This window comes from Nuphar pumila, chromosome 10 (assembly GCF_984573655.1).
Source record: "Nuphar pumila chromosome 10, dmNupPumi1.hap1.1, whole genome shotgun sequence".
Classification (NCBI taxonomy): Eukaryota; Viridiplantae; Streptophyta; class Magnoliopsida; order Nymphaeales; family Nymphaeaceae; genus Nuphar; species Nuphar pumila.
In genome coordinates, this window is record NC_143258.1 from 107509456 (window position 1) to 107531570 (window position 22115).

The window sequence follows — 22115 nt, forward strand, 5'->3', positions numbered from 1 at the left end:
TCATGGCAAAGGACGTTCATGCATTAGTTTTGAAGTTGTGATGTTCCTTCAGCTTAGTGACGTTGACAGTTCGCCCTTACAAAATGAACAGAGGCCTCCTACGATCGCAACCATCAAAGCACATGCATTCACACGTATATATTTATGCAACCAGGGAGCATTCACACACTATTCTCCAACATCTAATAGTTAGAACCAACAGCCATAAAAATCCAACAATATTTCTGCTACATCAAGAAAACGACCCTAAAATAGGACCATCCCTACATTTTTAATATCACAGGCACAAACTTGTCCCAATTGAGGTGAGCATGACATCAATGACCCATCAACCCTGTTTTTCCAACCAAGGAAACCAAATACACGTCCACAAACCAAATAAGAACAAGAACAAAAAAACACAACCAACACCCTCATGACTCCCTAAACACAATAGACGCCCTTATTAAAACTCATCTCCGGTCGTCCATTTTAGAGATGAACGGTCGATATCACCAGTACAATTCAGAAAACATGCACTTTCAAAACGTGGGTCCCACATTTCCTCGTATAACAAATCTTCGTTGAATGAGTAGTGAGGATAAAAAGGGAAACATGAGTGTTTGGATAAAAAAAAAGGGCAGACATAGATGATTTATTGAGAACCAACAGAAGAGAGAGGACCAGCGGACATTTTTTTTGAAAGGCAAGCTGGGGTTACCATTGGGTTTTGAACCTGCAACGTCCCAACACTAGGTGACGTGCAGTAGCTGTGCTCCTACCAGACAAGCAGAGCCCCCGTTGGTAGAAGTCGTGGGACCAGCGGACATGTGACCGAAGATTTAGGCCGTAGGTTTTATGGGGTGTTGCGTTTGGCATTTTGAACGGATACTACATAGTAACGTGACTAAGATGGTAGAGAGAGAAAGTTGTAGAGAGAGACACGTTGAAAAAACATATGTTATTGTAAGTGAAAACGGCAAAGCCACGGATTTTTAGAGAGAAGGTCTGCTCTGTGTAGTGTGAACTGAGAGAGAGAGAGAGAGAGAAGGGGTTGGAGAAAATGCAGCAACATCTCATGCAGATGCAACCCATGATGGGGGCATACTCCCCACAAAATATCACCACTGATGTCATTCAAAAGGTCGATTTTTCTATTCCTCTTTCTCTCTCTTCTTTCCCCAATAAAATATTCCTCATTTTCTGGAAATGTTGGATTTTGATGCGGATAAGGTGCGGGTTAGGGCTTTCTGATGTGAGGTTCTGTTCTTCTTTTTCTGCGTGTGGTCGTCATACGTTAGGGTTTTGCTGTCACGGATTGGTTATGTGGGGTTTTGGGGTTGTGCGTCTTTTAAGGGTTTTTGTGTTCCATTTGATTGAAAAGAGGGATTTTTTTTATGATGGCGTAAGCGTTTACTGTTGGGAAAGAGATCTTGAGGTTTTCCTCTGTGTTGGTATTGTAGGAAACCTTTGTTTTGGACGAAATGAAGTTGGTTCTTAGGGTTTATGGCTTGGTTCATCTGAATCTTCATGCCTCTTTCTTTTGCGTGTGGGGTTTATTTTGGGATGACGCGTTGCCGATTGGTATGAATGTTTGAGAAATTTTCAATGTTTCTTTTTCTTTATCGCGTCATAATCTTTTGGATGCCAAGAAATTTATTTGTCAGTGGTGACTCTTATTTATTGTTTGTTCAAGAAGAGATACCCGTGTTAATGCTATTGGATGAATAATTCATCGTTGATCTTAGAGTATTTTTTAATGCAGTTGGTTAGTTTTTTATTTTACTGCCTGTGTTACTTCTGGATTTCTCTTATGGCACGTTGGTGGCTGTCCTTTTCTAACGCATCTATGGGATTTAAATCCACTCCCAATGCCTGCAATCAGACATTTGAGGTTGTCTTGCATTAGAACTACGCACGACATTAGATATGGCCTTCATTGGTTGTGCACGTGAGTTTTGGCAGTTATAATTAGCTGGCTTTGATTTTCTTGGCAATTTGTCATTTTGGTTGTGCTTTCTCTTTTGATGCTATTGAGAGAGAATTATTTTATGGGGCATTTGAATTCTCATGTTACCTGGCAGCGCAATAGGCTGTTTTTTGCATATTTAGGTGGTTTCTCAGTTCCATATGGTAATCTGTCTTTTTCCATGGATGAGCATGTGATGCTGTTGCAAAGGTCAATTTAATAGGCATTCTTTTGTACTTGTCATGATGTGCATACAGTGATTATTGCAAAGATTTTTGGTATGGATTTCCTCTGTACTTTCATTCAGGTTATCTGAGTAATGCTAACCAGATTAGCTTCTATTATTTGTTAGTTTATGAAGATAATCCAGATTATGTTTTGATACTTGCATGAACTAAAAGAGGTTGTTGGCTGATAAAATAACTAATGCAGTGTTTAGTGCCATTGAATGTACTTGAGTATGTAGTTTTTCGAATGAGAATCAGCTGGGGTTTAAGGCCCCCTCCCTTTTATTGCCAAAAACAGTAATTACAAAATAGTGATGACAAAATATACACACCTCAGGTTCAAAAAATAGTCTGAGTGACTATATGTTGGGGTTTGTTTTTCCATGAGACATTCCCCATCCTGTACAGGCTGTAACAAATAACATCTGACATGTTAGTGTACAGGGGTTAGACTGTAACAAAATTGTTCTCTGTATCAGATCGGGTACCTTGATGCGTTCTTCAAGCTGCCCCCTTTTGTTTTTTGACAGTGTTTCTGAAATTTTGTGTTGATATTTGCTGATTAAATTGATTATATGTTATTTTCTGTTTGCCTTTTGAAAATGTTTGTTGTTTCACTTGCATATTTGGTTTATGCATCATGCCCCTTACTGCATGTTCAAACATGCACATGAAGCTTTCGGTGTCTGTTTTTCTATTTGTTCAACATATATCAATCTAAGGTGGAAAAAATTTGTTCATCTCTATTCAATAATAATTTGCAGTTCTTGAATAAGCTTGACTAAATTTTAGCAGTATCCTTTGTAGTGCATGTAAATGGTGATTGGGATCAGTTACCTTCTTGCGCCGGTTCTTTCCTTGCATCTTTTTAATATGTAACAATTATGTTGTGTTTTTTCACTATTCAAATAGCCAAGAATCATTAGGTTTTTGGTACTAGTTTATTAGCTAACTGGGTAGTTTATTTATGATATATTTTGAGTTTACGGATGCCATGACTATATTTCATATGCAAATCAAGTGTTCATTTTCACTGTTGTGTGGGATTATTATGTTTATTTAAAAGAACTAGGATTCAAATGCAAACCATTTGGATTATAAGAGTTGGTATTATCGCTAAATAAGTATTTTAAAGATTGAAGCAACTGTAAATAAAAGTTTTCAAGAAAGCATGGCATGCTCACATTTGTCACTTTTAAATTTTTTGTTTTTGTTAGCATAGGATTCAAAAGAGGCTTTGATAATTTGTTTATTGATGATATATAATGTTATTTCTTGGGAACGTGACCCAAATATATTCTAATATTAGCACTGACTAAAACTTGTTGTAATGTGATTCTTCACATTTGGCAGTTCGTGAAGACAAGTTATATTAGACAAGAAAAACCAATAATTGGTTTCATTTTCTTAAAGTTAAAAGAGGACATTAACTTGTAAATTCATCAGTTTATGTGTTGATCTTTCTGTGGTTCACTTGGAGTGTTATGTTGATTCTGTTGAAAAAAAATGGTTGGTTACAACCTATTTCTAGGAGCATTTTTTTCCAACTGCATCATGTTGTAAAATTTGCTATAAAAATGTATCTTGTGGGCCAAATAAAAGTGGGGATTGACATATGCAAATTCAGAAGGTCATCAACTATAGCCCTTTATGGTTGCATGGTAGAGCTATGCGAAGGTCCCTATGATGTGCCCCGGTGTACCCCTATTTTGCCCATCCTGTCGGCCACGATTCTACTGGTTATCACCTTGTTGGTTTCCATTACCAGGATTATCCCCATGGTCATTCCTTCGGTTATCCTTCTAATTGTTATTGTTACGGACATTTTAGAATTGTCTGCCCTGAAATGTCGTATTGCTCCTATCAATCCCAGCTAATCGCTTTGCAGTAACAAGTGCTACAACAAGAGTTGGAGGGTCTTGCCGGTTCAACTCTGTAGCGGCCCACCCCTGCAATTCACACATGAAGTAGAACAACCGGTCCACGTTGCTCATGTCCTCGATGTTTGACATCACCGAGGTGAAAGCCTTGACGTAATCATGCACTCATCTCGTCTGTTTCAATGCTAGCATCTTGTTGTCAGTCGTTCTTTCTTCATTTTTTGGCAAAAAGTAGTTGTGAAGTTCTCTTTTGTGGTCCTCTCATGAATCTATCACAACAAATCCACACCTATCGTCTAGGCGGCTTCTCCATCAAAGCATGGCAATATCCGCAAGGTACATCGTTATGGTGCGCAATGTATCTGCACCTTCTACAATACCTGCAACCTCTAGGTACTGGTCTATCAAGTAAAATTCTCGAGATCTCTCGAGTTACGAGTGCCCTTATACTTTGCAAGCTTGGGCAACTTGATACACAACCTTTCCCCATGTGTCATATTTCCTCCGGTTGGGGCATTCCTCAGTTGTCTCTAGCTGGTCATTCTTTCTGCGGACCTCAGCCATCTCCTCTGCCATGGTGTTGAATCTCTCAAGGCTCCAATACATCATCGAATTTTGGTGGCATGTATACTATCTTTCACTCTCTTTACTGCAGTCTTGATCTCGTGATTAAGTGTCTTGAAAGCAGTATTAACATCAACCAACCGCTCCACGTTGGTTATGACTTCCGTCAGCTCGGCAACATCGCACACGAGAGTTGTTACACAATCATCAGCCATGAACTCTTAGGGAGGAACTTGACTTCCAGAGCATTTTCTTTCTGCTCCTTCGGATGCATTGTCAATCACAACGTCTACAAGGCTCTGGTACAAACTTATCACAGGCTAAAAGCGAAGGCCCCTGTGATGTATTTCGATGTACCCCAATATCAGAACGGTCTTTCAAGTGCACATAAAAAATTGAGCTAACTGTCGCTTGTCAAGCGCACGGGCGTAGTCGCACAAGCACGTACACACACAATCGCATAAAGATAGCAGAGTGACAAAGAGAATAGAAAAAGGCAAGAATGCAAGAACTTATATCAGGAAAGTTAATGAGTACAGAGGGACCCCGAATTCACCTTGTATTTGGTTTTTTTTAGGGCAAATCCCATTACAAACACTTAAAGAAAGCAAAGAGGTATTTACATCAAGCAAACAAAAGTGAAAACATGGCGATCTGGAACAAGAGCATTGTTGTTGTTTTATATTAGTTGAGGTGATATTTGGCCCTCCTCTTTATGGCCAATCTTTTTTTTTATTCATATTCTTCTATTTTTCCAATGAATCAATTGTTGGAAAACAATGGATTGGAAATGTACTAGGAACATAATTTATATGCATATCTGGCTTAATAGAGTTCAATTCATTTAATGAGGCCTAACTGGATTTGTCTCAGATAACTAGTGGTCAGAAAAGAAGAGTAGATTATGAGGTCAATCGTTGTAAAATTAGTGTTTTGCCTTATAGATCACTAGCTATCATTTATTTTATGCATTTGAATTAAAGTTGTGCCCCTACTTTCTTCATGTTCATGCTAACATGAAGAAATGATTTTATTATGATTCTACTGCTCTATCTATGTTTTATCTTTTCTCATTTTAAATTTGTGATCTTTTCCCGGAATTAACACTAATTCAATTTTTGCAAAGAGACTCGCCCATTAGGCGAAAAATCAATGCACACCTTTATCTCTCTCTCTTGTGCACGCGTTTCTGTGCTACAACATATTACAACCACTAAAAATTGTCATTGAACTTTTGGGACATTTTAAAGTCTGAAGTAGCTAATCCTTAAATCTCTTCAAACACCTGTTTTTAATATCGCACTGACATATTATTTGTCCATGATACCCATCTCTTAGCAAAACTAACCATTGGAAATTACCAAATTATACCCTAAGACATTGTTGTTAGATACGCACTCTAGCTGTTTTCCTTTTTTTGGGTAGAGTCTGATTTGAAATTATTTGGTTAATCTGTCATTATTTCTATCGTTGATCTCATGAAACACTTCTCATAGTACTTTCCACTGATTTTTAGATTGTTTAAGACATAATCACATGTATTGTTGATATTTTAATTATTAGGATTCACTATTGCTATCATAAACCTCCTTATAACGAAAGTGGAGAAAGGATTTTAGATTTTGGTTTGTCCTATGATATGATCTTAGCAAACACTTGGTTTAGGAAGAGGGAGTCTCACCTAGTAACATTTAAAAGTGGGGTTAATACGAGTCAAATAGATTTTTTCCTACTTAGAAAGAGAGATAGGGGTTGTTGCATCGATTGTAAGGTTATACCAGGAGAAAGTGTAGCTACACAACATAGAGTCTTAATTTTAGATCTTAGAATTAGACAATGCCGCAAAAGGGATAGACATAGGATGGATTCTAGAATTAAGTGGTGGGCACTGAAAGGAGCTAAACAAGGAATGTTTGTAGAGCAGGTAGTTAAGGAAGCTGATTGGTGTCTCGAGGAGGATTCAGAAACAATGTGGAATAAGATAGCGGGTGGCATGAGAAAGGTGGCTAAGGAGGTATTGGGTGAGTCTAAAGGCGGTGCACCGCTAGGTAAGGATACATCATGGTCGAACAAGGATGTCAAATTAGCTATTAAGGTTAAAAGAGAGTGTTATAGAAATCTAAGTAAGAGTCGTGATAATGAGAATTTGGAGAAGTATATGATAGCAAAGAAGGAAGCTAAAAAAAGTAGTTCGAAATGTGAGGGATAAGGTATATAAGGAGGTTTATGACAAATTGGATACCAAAGAGGGCGAAAAGGATATTTATAGGCTTGCAAAGATGAGAGATAGGAAATCGAGGGATCTGGGTATGGTTAGATGTATCAAAGATGAAACGCAAAGGATTTTAGTAAAATATGACGAGATTAAGGAGAGATAGAAAGATTATTTTGATAAACTATTTAATGGAAGTCATGCTCAGGATCTTGGAGACTTCTCCATTCCTTTTCATGAGATGAATCGTGACTTAATGCGCAAGATTCAAAAGAAAGAAATTGCAGAAGCTTTGAAGAAAATGAAATCAATAAGGGCAGTTGGCCCAGATGGTATACCTATCGAGGCTTAGAAATGCTTGGGAGAGAAAGGTTTAGAATGGTTGACAAATCTTTTTAACAAGATTTGGCGGACAAATAAGATGCCTAATGAGTGGAGGAAGAGTACTTTGGTGCCTCTATATAAAAATAAGGGTGATATACAAGATTGCACAAACTATCGTGGTATAAAACTCATGAGTCATACTATGAAACTTTGGGAGAGGGTGATTGAGTCTAGGTTGAGGAAGGTTGTCATGATATCGGAGAATCAATTTGGTTTTATGCCTGGAAGATCAACTATGGAAGCTATACATCTTCTTAGACAACTTATTGAGAGAAATAGTGAGAGGAACAAAGATTTGCATATGGTTTTTATTGATTTGGAGAAGGCATACGACAGAATACCTAGGGACGTTCTCTGGTGGACAATGATGAAGAAAGGTGTTTCTCTCAAGTACATTAGTATAATTAAAGATATGTATAAAGGAGTAGTAACTAATGTTCGCACTTGTGGAGGGGTGACAACCAATTTTCCTATAATGGTTGGGTTACATCAAGGATCTACTTTAAGCCCTTTCCTATTTGCTATAGTGATGGATCAGCTTACGAGATCAATTCAAGAAAATGTGTCGTGGTGTATGTTGTTTGCTGATGATATTGTTTTGATTGATGAGTCTAGAGCTGGGGTTAATGCTAAGTTAGAATTATGGAGACAGACATTGAAAGCAAGAGGTTTTAAGTTGAGTAAGAGTAAGACAGAATATATGGAGTGTTGGTTTAGTAAGCAACGAAGTAGTGATGGGAGTGTAGTGAAGCTTGGTGAGCAAGAAATACCGGTGGATGATTGTTTCAAATATTTGGGATCTATCATTCAAAAGTATGGAGAAATTGATGGAGATGTAAATCATAGGATAAAGGTTGGGTGGATGAAATGGAAAAGTGCAACTGGAGTGTTGTGCGATCGTAGAATGTCATTGCGGTTGAAGGAAAAGTTTTATAGGACTACGGAATGTTGGGTTGTCAAGAGACATCATATTAAAAAATAAGTGTAGCTGAGATGTGTATGCTTAGATGGATGTGTGGAAATACAATAAAAGATAAGATTCGAAACGAGGAGATACGTAAGAAGGGAGGTGTTGCATCCATTGAAAATAAGATGAGAGAGAATCGTTTACGGTGGTTTGGACATATTCGGCGAAGGCCTAATGATGCTCCAGTTAGAAGGATGGAGAAATGGGAAAATATATTAGTTAAAAGAGGTCGGGGTAGGCCAAAGAAGACTTTGATGGAGATCATAGGAAAGGATATGAATGCTTTGAACCTCACCGAGGACATGGCATTTGATAGAAATGATTGGAGGAGAAGGATTCATGTGGAAGACCCAGAATGATTTTTTTTTTGTTCATATCGCCGACCCCAATTGTTTTGGGATGAAGGCGTAGTTGTTGTTGTTTGTTGTTTGTTGTTGTTGTAGGATTCACTATTGCTATCATCAATCTTGTGGAGCATTCTCCAACTTTATTGTTGTTTTGTTTATAGGGTTTTTTGAGGCATACTCACAAATACCAGCAAGTATCATGAGATTATGACATTTTTTGTTTTTAAATTTATTCCTCTATGAAATTTAAATTTTATTATTATTATTTTATTTGTCCTTTTCTCTTTTTAAACATCTCTTCCCTTTTTATGCTACTATGAACAAAATATGCTAAAGTCTAGCTATGGCTTGAGAATTGAGATGAAAGGTGAGAACGTTGAGTTATTAGATTTACCTAAGGCCATAGTTACCTATATCATACAAGGTAATTTCTCAGCTAGGGTTTTTCTCATTGAAAAAATTTTCAATAGTTGATTTTTCTCTGGAAAATCCCAGAAGTTTTAAAATTGTAAAAAAAAATAAAAGTAATAAAAGTAATAAAATAATAGGTATTCTTGGAAAATATAAGGAAATAACTTTGAAAAGCTTTTAAAATGCTAAAAGAAACAAAAAATAAAAAATCAGGCTTAAATATATCAAAATAAGATTTTTTTAAAGTATCGCAAAAATAACATAATAATATCGCGATAATGTTGCGGCAATATTTTGAAAATATCATGATATTCCATCCATATTATCCGCTGACTTGAAATTGTCGATAATATCATGATATTTTCAAAATATCAGTGACACTGCATAAGACCATGGATACTGAGGCTTTCAGAGGCATATGACACCTCTTGTGTACAACCTCTCCTCTGTTATTTTCTACAGCTGATACTATTCGCTTGAAGTTTGCATCAGAGATTGTAGCTTGCTATCACATAATATACACCCTTAGATTTCAATAAATCAGTAGTAGTGTTATTAAAAATGCGCCTCTAGGCGCAAAATTGTTCCTTGAGGCGTAGGCATATAACATAAAATCCCTAAGGCGTACGCCTTACGGGTTATGAGGCGTACGCCTTACGGGTTATGAGGCGTACGCCTTAGGGCTAGGCGTGCCTCAGTGTGTGGTGCATGCCTCATTTAATCCAAGTCAAATGGGGGTCAAAGCCCCCATTTGACCAAGATTTTGGGGGAGGCCTGACCATAATTAGGGTCGGGCCTCTCGGTTCTCCCTCTCTCTCTGCATCTCCCTCTTCTCTCTCGCCTCTCAACTCTCCCTCTCTCTCTGCATCTCGACTCTCCATCTTCTCTCGCCTCTCCCTCTCTCTCTCTCATGTATTGCCTCTAAGAAGAAGCAACAAATGAAGAAGAAGAAGCAACATAAGAAAAAGAAGACCTCCAGGTACCGGCCCCTCTTCTTCCTCCCCTTTCTTCTTTCTCCCCCTCTTAGTTTTTCTCTTCTCCTTCTTCCCCCACTATTTCTTCCTCTTCTCCCTTGTTCTTCCTCCATCTTCTTCCTCTCCTTTCTTCTTTCTCCCCCTCTTAGTTTTTCTCTTCTCCTTCTTCCCCCACTATTTCTTCCTCTTCTCCCTTGTTCTTCCTCCATCTTCTTCCTCTCCTTTCTTCTTTCTCCCCCTCTTAGTTTTTCTCTTCTCCTTCTTCCCCCACTATTTCTTCCTCTTCTCCCTTGTTCTTCCTCCATCTTCTTCCTCTCCTTTCTCCTTTCTCCCCTTCTGTATTTTCTCTTCTCCTTCTTCCTCCGCCTCTTCTTCCCCCACTGTGTTTCTTCCTCTTCTCCCCTGTTCTTCTTCTTCTCCCCTGTTCTTCCTCCCTTCCCCTTTCTTCTTTCTCCCCTTTCTCTTTTCCTCCTTCCTTCACCTCTTCTTCCCCCACTGCATCTTCCTCTTCGCCCCTGATCTTCTTCTTCTTCTCCCTTGTTCTTTCTCTTGCTCGCCTCCTCCCTCTTTTTTGATTGTTATTTGTATGTTTTATTTTTTCAAATTTTTATTAGTTGAATTTTTATTTTTCTGTGAAAGCATGCATAGTTAATTTTGTTGATTATTTTTTTCTATAAAAGCCCGAAAGCATGTTAATTTTGTTGATATGTGCATAATTATTAGTTTTTGAATTTTATTTGTTTCCGTGAATTTTTCTATAAAAGCCCGAAAGCATGTATAGTTAATTTTGTTGATTAATTTTTTCTATAAAAGCCCGAAAGCATGTTAATTTTGTTGATATATGCATAGTTATTACTTTCTGAATTTTGTTTCTGTGAATTTTTCTATAAAAGCCCGAAAGCATGTTTGTGTGTTAATGTGCTTCTACAATGCAATATATAATTATATATGTATATACAGTTATATATATGTAATTATGTATATTATGCAATATAATCTGTATTTCAGTATATTATATATACTGCAATATAATCTGTATTTCAACATCTGTTTTTTTTCTGAGATCTGATTTTGTTTAATTTATTTTTTGTTATCTACCTCCTTATTTGTGTTTTTATATGTAATTGTAATTGATTGTTCATTTGTTTGTTTTTATAACTCTAAATTGTAATTGACTCTTTGTTTTAGTCTTTTCTTATATGCAATTTTTGCAGTTGAACAATGGGAATGGGAAGAGATGTAGTATGGGATCATGAAATTAAAGTTCCAAATCCCACTAAAGATGCATTTTCTGATGATGACATGAATTTGTAAAATTTTATTGTTAGTGATTTTATTACTTAATTGTTGCATTAATGTTACTTTTACATGTTAATCTCATATTTTTCATTATTTATTTGAGAATTTTTATTTCTTATTGGTTGTTGCTTCATCAATAAAGCATTTATTTTATTTGTTTGTATTTGTAGATATTTTTAAATGTTCTTTTTAAGTTAATTTTTTTTTAGGCTTACGCTTTACCCCTCACTTTAGTTTTTGGTGGAGCACTACGCTACGCCTCAACGATTTGATCAGTAGCCTGGGGTTCGATGAAAGGAATACACTGCTGACTATTTGTGGTTGACTTCTTTTCTATGTGTGCCATTTGACTTACACTAAATGTAGGGATGTGAATGGATCAGCTTTTATCTGATATCTGACCAAGTCTGACTCTGTTTAATCAGATTTGGTAAGCCAAAACCAAATCTGATGGTTATCCAGATTTGATGGATATCTGAAACCAATTACATGCAAAAACTCGAATTTGGTATGAGCTTTTCACCATCCGAATCTGAAACCCTTTAGCTAACATCTGATTGGTTACGGGTATTGGTCACATCCTACCCAAATTCGAATTGTTTACATCCCTAACTAAATGACTTCTTTATGCAGAGTCATATGGTTGCTTCTTGTCAGCGCTTTGGTGAAAATTTTGTTTTGATATTTAATTTATAATCGAGTTTTAGCAGGTTTATTACTGTACTCTAGAATGTTCTATGTGCTGTCTATTTCCATTTTGAGGTTTTTTTTAATGAAACTTTTGTTACACAGTTGATGGCATAGTCACAAATATCAGTATTGGCTATATCTCGTCAGGCTATTTCTCGCTATATTGTAGGTTTGGTGATAAATATCGGAAAAATCTTGGGGCTTAGAAACTATAAAAAATAACAAAAATAAGAGAATATCATGTTTAGTCAAAAAATACATAAATAATAACTGAAATAAGTAGAAAATGTAAAAGAAATAAGAAAAACATATTTAAAATGCAAAAAATAAATAAAAACAGTAAAACTAATTGATAATATCATGATAATATCACTAAAATATCACGATATTCTCGTGATAATATCACGATATTATCAAATTAGCGATATTTTCAAAATATTGTGATATTTTAACAATATTATCATTTGGTGAATTTACATTAATAATATCGCTATATTTTCAAAATAGCACCGATATCTGTGACTATCGTTGATGGGCGTAAAGTTCTTGTTGCTTCCTTGGTGTACTTTTTACTTGGAACGCATGAAGTATATTTAAACTTCTGCAAAATTAAGGGTTGGTTGTAGGCCATTATATTGTTGCCTTAATGAGGACCAATGTCATTTGTGTTCTCCTATAATCCAGAGGTCACTCTTCTCAGATACATCAGAGGGCCCTCTAAAAATTCTAGGGGTAGAATTTAGTGGTACTCTTCATGGTGGCTGGCTGCTGAACTTCCATTGGAAGATGGTCCATCATCAATTCAAGGCTTTAACTGGAACCTTTGTTTGGCTATTTGAGAGGGGGTGTAGTGTCTTTTTTCATTTTGACCTTTCCTTTCTCTTATTTTTTTGGATAGAAATGGACAATGCAATTCTATTTTGGGTTTACACTTTACACCATGGGAAAGGCCTTTTGCAGTTGGGAAAAGTCTTTTGAATCATTATTTACTTCAACATGTGTCTACTATTGCAATTATGGTTTTCCAAATAAACTTCCTGGAGCCTTTATCATAATAGATCTTCCAGGAGGCTTCGGAGATGGGGAAGATATGTTATTTCATGCCTGTTTGAAAACCAATTGGCCTTGTGTTCACATGTCAAGGAAAATTATGATGAAATGGTGTTGTCGATGTCAGCGGTAGGATATTAAAATTGGTCATGTTCTGTGGCATTTGTTTATTCTGTTTGGCTTTGTGCATGCTTTCGTCTAGAATAGGTGGGTGTTAGAATTGTAAGGATTCCAGTCAACTTTCGGATAATGGTTTGTCTGCTTGCCATTGCAGTTGTCATCACCAATTTTTCCTTGCTAGTCTTGCAACTTTGTGTTTACTTGATATATTTACTCTCAGTTTGAAAGTGTGGAGATTTATTTGCCCTCTAATGTATCTTTACGTTTACATGCTTGATGGTATTGATTTATCTTGATAAAACCATGGGTTTTGTGGATCTTGAATATTTCTATATTTGCAATCAACAGTAATATTTGCTGTATTTTTACTCTTATTGTTTTGCAACTACCTCATTCCTTACATTTCCATATGTGCAGTACTTGGATGAGAACAAGACATTGATTTTGGCAATACTTGATAACCAGAATTTGGGCAGGCTGAGTGAATGTGCACAGTAAGTATCATTATAATATTTGAATATGGCGTACCAGAGCGGAATTGACCCAGATATATTTTTTATTGTTAAGTACTGATGGCAATTTTATGTTTGGATTTCCTTGAGTAAGTCTAATATGAGTTTCAAACATATGAAAGAAACGTTCACATGCATGCTTTTCCTGAATTCATTTATTTTTTTGGACTATGAAGTACGAGCATCTTTCTGTGATATTTGGTTCTGCAGTGATCAGTTGCAGCATATGTTATTGACGGACAACATGGCTGGTGCTCTTGGTTTCCCATGACTCATCTAGAATATTGTATATAGAGTTTAAACAGTGAATTCTTTCTAAATGGGCCTTAAGCTAAAGTTGCTTGATTAATATTGTTCATAGTTCTTGCTGGGAACTTTGGAAAAATTAGATGGGTCCTGGTGCTAATGGTCCCTGGTGTAAGTGTTAAAGTTGTTTGATTAACACCGTTCATAATTCTTACTGGTTTGAAAAGATTATGGGGTCCTGGTGCTAATGGTCCCTAGTGTAGGAGGCAAGATTTGCTTACAAACAAGCCCAGAAGGAAGAGAATGAGGGGATTTGAGCATCCTTGGCACAACCTTTTTGGGTGTGTGAGGAGGGGATATGAGCAGCCTTGGCACGACCCTTTTGGGTGTGTGAGGAGGGGTATGGGCTCGGCGTTTCTTGGAATCACATAGTTTCTGATTCATTGAGAAACCCACATGTCTTTCACTGAGATGAGATTCCTGGGGCAGAGTGAGGTGAGATCATTGTATTCATGATGTGTTCTGTGTAGAGAATGGATGGGTGCATATCAACGGGTTAGAGAGAGGTATCATCGGTTTAGGGAGGGTCCCTTTTTCGGATCAGGAGGGTCCTGGCAATTTGGACATTATGGAGGCAAGAGAGTTGCTCCTTGGGTTTGGGCATTGAATTCTTCATACAATTAAGTAAGATTGACGGAAAAGGTTTGTATGTAGTATATGGAGGAGGGCATACTCTAAGGAGAGCGACTATGCCATGCTTTGGTTGGACCAGAGCAGCTCCTTGGGGTTCGATACAAGCCTGCTGAAGCCATTGTACAATTTCTTAGTTACTCATTTACAGGGAAAGGCTAGGGCACCTGATTTGGGTTTTGGACTATACAAGTGTATATCATGTTGTTCTATGGCCATGGGGCGTCATTCAGTTTTTGAGGAGACTTGATTCTGTTCAGGGATTCCTTGATGGGTGAGGAGGGAGACTGGCAATAAATGCTGAGATCCAAGAGGAAGAAAGGAATTCGGTGTGGCTTATCAAAAAGGTTCAAGGGCTCCCACTCCACTATGTTATTTGTGTTCTCAATGGTGTGAAACCCTCCAATTCATAAGGCATTCGATCTGTACTACAGGGGATGGCCTCTCCCTTTTAAGAAAGGGAGCGACTTACATAGATGGGAGGATCCCAAGGTTACCAGAAGCGCCATAGGACATGGGAAAGTGCATTTCGGAAGCATCACGTTTCGCGCTTCCGAAACGTGCTGGGAAGCGCCAAAAAAATTGGAAAGCACGCTTCTCATTTAGGGGAAGCTCGCTTCTTTTTTCATTTTTTTTTGTGTTCTCATTTTTATTTCTCTTTTTTCGCTTCCCCCTCGCTTCCTAGGTCGCTTCCGGTTCGCTTTCGAGACGATTCCTGGTTCGCTTCTAAGTCGTCCTGCACTTCCCGCTTCCTAAAATTTTGCAAGTGTCTCGCTGGCCGCTTCCGCTTCCTGCAGTCTCATCCCTTTTATAGAGGTTAGACATAGGAACACTCTTCATTAATGTTGCAATGGTCATAGAGTGCAGCATTCTATCCGAAAATAAGATCTCACTTCATGTTAGGGAAGACAGGTGGAAGGTCTTGCAGAAAAGAGGGGCTTAGATTTAGGCCACGTATATTTTGATGGGAGGGTTGAAGGTGTCTCAAGATCATGGGATGGCAGGATGTAAGGGAAGAGTTCTCGATTTCTGAGTAAAATACTGTAGAAAAAAAGTCTCAAGCACATCTGATTAAGTAGATGCAGGAACTTTTTTAGCCATAAGTTTGTTTTCTATTGGAATTAATTACGATTATTGAACTTTGTTTCTATCTCACATGCAAGTCCATACTCTATACACATGTTTGAATTTGATATTCCTGTAGCAGAGTTGGTTACCACATTTGCTTCTGATGTTGATTCTTGTGCTCATTTGCTTCAAGGTCGTAAGCTGAATTATCCAAGAAGGATGTTGGGAACTTGGGAAAACCATTTTTTTTGAGATTTTTTCCTTGTAGTAGAATAGTTCTGCGATTCATTTGCATCATATTATCGTAAATCATAATTTCTTGTGAAAATGTGCATGAAGCTTCCATCTGCTGATCCTTTTGATCTTGATTGCAGATATCAAGCAAGGCTTCAGCAGAATCTGATGTACTTGGCTGCCATTGCTGATGCTCAGCCACAGCCCTCTGCCATGCATGCGCAGGTAACATCCTCTCAGGCATTGAATTCTATGAACCTGCCTAAGGGAATGAAAGCAAAAACATTTTTTATTTATCTTTTGCAGCAGTTTCCCCACAATGCGGTCATGCAGCCTGGTCCCCAGTATCTGCAACACCAACAAGCTCAAGCGTTGACCCCACAGTCACTGATGGGTGCCCGATCACCCATGATGTATGCTCAGCAGTCTCTCTCTGCATTACAGCAGCAGCAAGCATTACATAGCCAACTTGGCATGAACCCTACGGGTAACAGTGGTTTTCACATGTTGCATGGTGAGGCTAATGTGGGTGCTGGTGGACAAATATCCACTGGTGGCTTCCCTGACTTTGGTCGCAGCTCAGCCGGATCTGGTGAAGCTATTCAGTCTGCTGGCAGAGCTACTGCTATGGAGCAACGTGGAGCTGGAAAACAGGATGTGGCAGGCAGAGACATTTCAACCTCAGGATCTGCTGATGGCCGAGGTGGGACTCCTGGTGCGTAGACCGGAGATGGCACCGAGCCTTGATATCTCAAGGGGCCTGAAGGGGGGGAGGGTAACTGAACTTGTTGTAGAGAGTTCCAGAGAAGGTCGATAAGTGCACACAACGTTGCCTCGATGTCAACATAAATGGAGGCAGTATTAGAGAACATAACCTGTCTTGCCTAGACTACATCTTTGGTGTGTTCAAACTTGCTAATGGTTTCGTTTCTGTCAAGGTGATTAGTCTTGGTAACGTGTTTGGTTGAGACATGCTTTACTTACGTGTTCTTGCTTTGTAAAAAGTTTCCCGATGGAAGGATGCTTTATCTCTGCAAATATGTGCATTTGACACATAAATGACCGTCTGACGTTAGTTACTCTTTCTGCAGTTTAGAAAAGGCATGTGTTTTGGCTTCTGTACAAATGAACGAATACTGGAAACTTAAGTGTGCTGATGAGAGCTTTTCAGATAAAATCTCTGTTGGACTTTGTTAAATTGGGGTTCAGTGAGCAATGCCACTGTACGATATTGATTATTGGACTTGTTAAGTTGTGGTTCAGTGAGCAATGCCGTCGAACCACATCTAGGCTCTGTTTGGTACCCCTTGAGTTGGGGTGTAAACACTCTGTTTACATGTGTTGCCAAAATCTAATGTTGCTAAAACATGGTCTTGCCAAAATGTGGCGTTAGGGATCGAGTTGCCAAAAACATCCTTTTGTGAATGGTGTTGAGGTTGTGAACTCTCCGTGCCGAAGGTAGCATTTTGGCAAGACCAGTACATCAATGCTCCCAAACAACAGAAGGTGATGAGGAAACCACATGTTGCTCCCGAACATCTGAGGGTGTTGGGGAAGCAATACACCTCCAACAGATAATTTGACCCGATTCCCTAAAAACCCTATAATTTTCGATACTCTCTCGATGTCTAAAATTGCAAATATTTGACATCGTTAGGACCTTTTTACCTTTTGCAACTGCAAATTTAGGCATTTTTATGATAAATTTGTACCATCCATCAACTATGTCCAACACCACTTAAATCCATGATTGCATGTTTTTTTATGCGAATTTAGACCTCACAAAGTCGCATAAATTTATTTGCAAAATTTCGGTGAAACTAAAACCACCAAAATCACAAATATACTATTCTTTCGCATATAATAAAATATTTCACATAAATATATTTGGAAAACACCTCTCGCAAATATCCTACTGTTTTGCATATACTTTTCAAAATCGCATAAATTTATTTGTGAAATACTTACCACTAATTTTGCAAATAGCTTACTTTTTTCGCATATGTTGCACGCGCTCTCATGAAGTTATTTGCGAATCTCCATATATCACAAATATCATACATAAATATTTACAAAACTTTGAAAATATGTGACATGTCTTATTTTTGTGAAATTCTCAAATCATATATAAACTCGTTGTGGTCCCCAACCTGATTATTTTCGCATAATCTAGGAATTTTTTTGTTTGTTTTTTGTCCCCAACCAATGGTCCCCAACTTGCTTTTCTTCTGGCAACTATTTTTGTTAAATATTTTTGGCAACTATTCATCGGAGGCATTTCATCACTGTTGAATCATTGACGGCATATTTTTCCGCTATGCATAGTGTGCTCTTTTGTTTAAATGTTGAATTGAACACTATTCCATTTTTTTTAATGGCTAAATCAAACACTATTATATTTTGTTTAATGGTTGAATGAAACAGTGTTCACTTTTATTTTATTTTATTTTATTTTGCTTGAAATGAATTTTTTTTTCGGTAAGCACAGTGGTTTTTTAATGCTTTTTCAAATGCAAATATGTTGTTTATTTTTTGCAATGCTTGTTTAATATTTCTTGTATTGTAATTATAAAAAAATTGAATATGTTCATTAATACAATATGGTTAATAAGAAGAAGGGGACTACACCCACATCATCTGAAATTTTCCAAGAACAACAATAAAAGCCAACGAAAAACTATGAACTAGGTCATCCTAGTAATTTAAAAGCATGGCTTTGTGTACATAAGTGAGTAGAGAGGGAGCCACATCCATTGTCAAAAATATGGATTTTGGTGATTTCAGTTTCACCAAAACTTTGCAAATAAATTTATGCGAGTTCGTGAGGTCTAAATTCGCATAAAAAAACCTAAAATAGCAAATAGGCGGTACAATTTTATTGCAAAAAAGGCTAAATTGGCAGTTGTCAAAGGTAAAAGAGTTCTAACAATGCTGGATATTTGTGATTTTGGACATCAAGTAAATATCAAAAATTGTAGGGTTTTTTAAAAAAGTTGGGTCAATTTACCCGTACAATATTGTACGGTAGTTAGCTTAATATGTACCAAATTTTTTAATAAACAAAGCTTCTTCTTCTACCTGTTTTCTGTATTAACAATGGTATCAATTTCATGTCCAGCACATCGAGCAGGCAAGTAGATGTGCTCAACATGGTTCATTTCTTTGGAAACACACTTTGAATCAGTGGTTTTAACGTAAAAAACTGACTTTTCAATCAATGGATTTTGGACCTTTGATTTTAGAAGCTCATGAAAATCTCTTTACACGATTCAACCAGTCCAGAACATTGTTTTGACTGACAATCCACGTAGAACCTATTCATAAAGCATGATCCACAAAAAAGTCCAGAAAATTTTGAACAAATGGGTCGTTTCTACTATAGGCAACCACTATACACTTTTGTAATGTGATTAGTACAACACTGTCTAGTGAATCCTGCTGGTTTTTACTAAACAAGCCACGTTGAATGCATCCCATGGAGTCACTTTTTTTTCAGCTAGGTCAAGGAAAACCCCTCCATCAGCAACTGCACATTGGCAAACCTCCATTTGGTAAAATCTTTGAAATCACAACTAGCTTCGACCTCGGGGCCAAGGGAACTCATGACATCCCCTCAACTTGGTGACATTACAAGCCGCTCCTACCAGATAAGCAGAAGTCACATTTAGCAACTTAAGCTTGCACCTGTGAATTCCCACTATATAAGGGAAATGCAAAAAGGGTCACTTAACATTTTGCTAACATTTTCAGGCCTAGCCAACGGGGCTGGTAAGAGCTGTCAGTGCATGTCTCATTGTGGTGGGACGTTGCAGGTTCAAACCCCAGCGGTACTTTGAATAATAACTGGTGGAGATCTGCTTAACCCCAGCTTGCCTTTAAAAAAAAGATTTTCAGGCCCAGCGAAGCTAGCCATTGATTTTGAGGAACACCATTGGATTAACCGGCCGCCTGATTGGCATCCGGTGTTTAATGACGTATAGTGGGTTTTATACAGCAGGGAACAGATAGCTTGATTCTTAATCAACTGGTAGGGGTCCTGCCTAACCCCGGCTTGCCTTTCCAAAAAAAAAACATTTTCAGGCCTAAATGCTGTCAGAAATTTGGTAGACACCAGGCCAAATCACTTGAATCGTTCAATGCAAATGGGGCACGACACCATGCCCTACCATGTCAGGATGCATAACCATGCAGGATTTAACAATTCCAAGCTTGGGATTTCTGCTATTTTCTCTTATTTCTGCTGGGTCAACCAGGTTTAAACTAACAGAACGGCTGAACCAAAAGGGATTCAAAGCATGTTATTTCAGCAAATATTTCGCAAAACTAAAAGCAAATAGTGGAATGCAATTAGAAGCTTGGGTGTAGACCCAGATCCTGGAAAGAAATATGAGATCACCTTGTTACAGACCAACCAGCGCAAGCGAACAGCAAAACTAAAAGCAAATAGTGGAATGCAATTAGAAGCAAATTGAGAATCACTTTACAAAATGTTCAAGCGATAAGGATTACCTCACTTTCACATGAGACATCTCAGATACATTATTAGGAAGAGGGGGCCATGCCACCACCCAAGAGGAAGGCAGGACCTCGACAGCCTTCAATGTCCATTGGCTGGTCTGAACGCTGTGTAACCATTAAGCCCAGTGCTGCAACCCAAGTTGGCATAGTCGGAAATGGGCATTTGAAAGAGAGACCCAGCTGCCTCAGAGTTCCTCAACAATGAGATATCAGCAGAATCGGCAGGCCACTGATGCTGACCCAGCTGATTAATGCTCAATACCCTCTCTGCTTGCCCGTTATGCTGCACTATGTATGGAGAAAGCACCACATCATGTCCATCTCTTTGCATGTCATATGGACAGCTTTGCGAGCCATAGGCATGCTGGAGACTGTCCTCAGCATACCCCACTGATCTCTCAAACCTGCAGCCGTTCAGAGAACTAGCTGCATCCATCATTCCCATATCACTCCCTCCGCCAACATTGTGCATCCTAGGAAAGGTAAATTGCCTACTGAAAACATGATTTCCCGAGTTCTGCAGCATGCCACCAGCCGTTGCTGCTTTTCCAATGCCATATTCCTCGTCGAGCAGGTAATTGATAATATCAAGATGGGGGAACTCATCCTGTGAGTCACCAAGACCCACATGACGCCTGCTACCAGAACCATACATCTCCATGCTTGGGACGTCCTTTGGAAAATATTGTTCACAGAAGAAGCTATTCCCACCTTTGTGTAGCATGTGTTCATTATTCATCCACGAAAATGAACTGGGTTCATCAGAGAGCAACTCAGATTGCTGCGGCCGCAGTATCTCGGGTGTTACAGTGCCAAAAGTAAAACCTGGGCAGCCATTTGTTCCTGCATAGTTGCTAGTCTCCTTTGCGAAAGCACTCTGAGACAGCAATGATGCAGTTGATGGTGCTGTTGCTGATGATGATGCCAGTCGTGATGATGGCAAGCCTGAAGAGAGTGACTGGGAATACGAAGTTAGATTTACAACAGAATAAGAGGGAGGACTGGGAATGACTGGAGCAGTTCTCACTTTGTTAATATTCATAATGGCATTTCTATAGGATTGAGAAACATTACTGCATGAAGTAGATAGCAGTTGATCGGTGCTGGTGCTTAACCTTCCAGCTGCACTGACTGAGCGTGCCAATGATGGTGATGATTGAGCCATGGGTATAACTGAAATGGTTGGTCTTGGCACAGCCAAAAGTGGAGTACTAGATGCCCTTGACAATGCGGAATATGCATCAACATCAGTAGGTTTCATTGAGGTGTTGTCATGGTGATTTGCCAGGATCTTTGCTGCGATTATAGGTTTTTGAGTTCCATTTTGTGATATTGATGGGAGAGGAGGAGATCTGGTTAGGAGCGAGATCGCTTTATCTGATGGGCTACTTGAAGATGCATGCCTAACAGGAATTGGTTCAATAAGAGCTGGGCTACTTGCTTCACTGGTTGTTGGAGTAGACTTCACATATCTTATGGCAGGTGATGGACTGGTGGGAGGGGATGAAGCTTCCTCTGCTGGCTCACATGATTGATTTGAAGGTCTGTCAATATCAACATGGCCTTCGACGCTAAGTTTCCTCTGTGATGAAACAACTTCTTCCTGGAAATGATGCAAAAACACTCAAGTCATGTCATGATAATCTTGAGATCCAGAAACCCACAGAAAAGAATGGCTTCGAGTCCTAAAGGTCATAGAGATTGAAGCATGCCAGTTTTTGGTGGCAAATTGGCACCCTATCAAGATAGCCTTGATTCAGATGTAGACTGCACA

At 38.4% G+C, this 22115-nt stretch overlaps 2 protein-coding genes across 9 annotated transcripts in view; one reads left to right on the forward strand and one right to left on the reverse strand.

The window, feature by feature from the left end:
* Positions 1–962: 962 nt before the first annotated feature.
* On the forward strand, positions 963–16873 carry LOC149827826 (GRF-interacting factor 1-like). 2 transcript variants are annotated; one of them, XM_090018260.1, is made up of 4 exons: positions 963–1123; positions 13491–13567; positions 15964–16048; positions 16130–16873. In XM_090018260.1, the coding sequence occupies exons 1-4, from the start codon at positions 1043–1045 to the stop codon at positions 16544–16546; spliced, it is 660 nt and encodes a 219-aa protein (XP_089874386.1). In that variant the 5' UTR covers positions 963–1042; the 3' UTR covers positions 16547–16873. The 2 variants fall into 2 exon arrangements, with proteins under 2 accessions (XP_089874386.1, XP_089874387.1); XM_090018261.1 differs by having other exon boundaries at positions 16133–16873.
* Positions 16874–20257: 3384 nt separating this feature from the next.
* The window catches only part of LOC149827827 (TNF receptor-associated factor homolog 1b-like), a 31128-nt gene continuing 29270 nt past the window's right edge, over positions 20258–22115 (reverse strand). For 4 of the 7 annotated variants that reach the window (XM_090019670.1, XM_090019669.1, XM_090019668.1 and 1 more), the window contains exon 13: positions 20258–21944. In XM_090019670.1, the coding sequence (XP_089875796.1) occupies positions 20421–21944 (1524 nt within the window). In that variant the 3' untranslated portion in view covers positions 20258–20420. The remainder of the gene's footprint in view (positions 21945–22115) is intronic. The other 3 variants (XM_090019672.1, XM_090019673.1, XM_090019674.1) reach the window with 3 other exon arrangements.

Excerpts from the sequence above, each read along its gene's own strand:
- LOC149827826 (XM_090018260.1), top strand. The coding sequence starts at position 1,043 with ATGCAGCAACATCTCATGCAGATGCAACCCATGATGGGGGCATACTCC. Across the intron at positions 1,124-13,490 it reads CCACTGATGTCATTCAAAAG|TACTTGGATGAGAACAAGAC; the intron begins GTCGATTTTTCT and ends CCATATGTGCAG. Across the intron at positions 16,049-16,129 it reads CCTCTGCCATGCATGCGCAG|CAGTTTCCCCACAATGCGGT; the intron begins GTAACATCCTCT and ends TATCTTTTGCAG.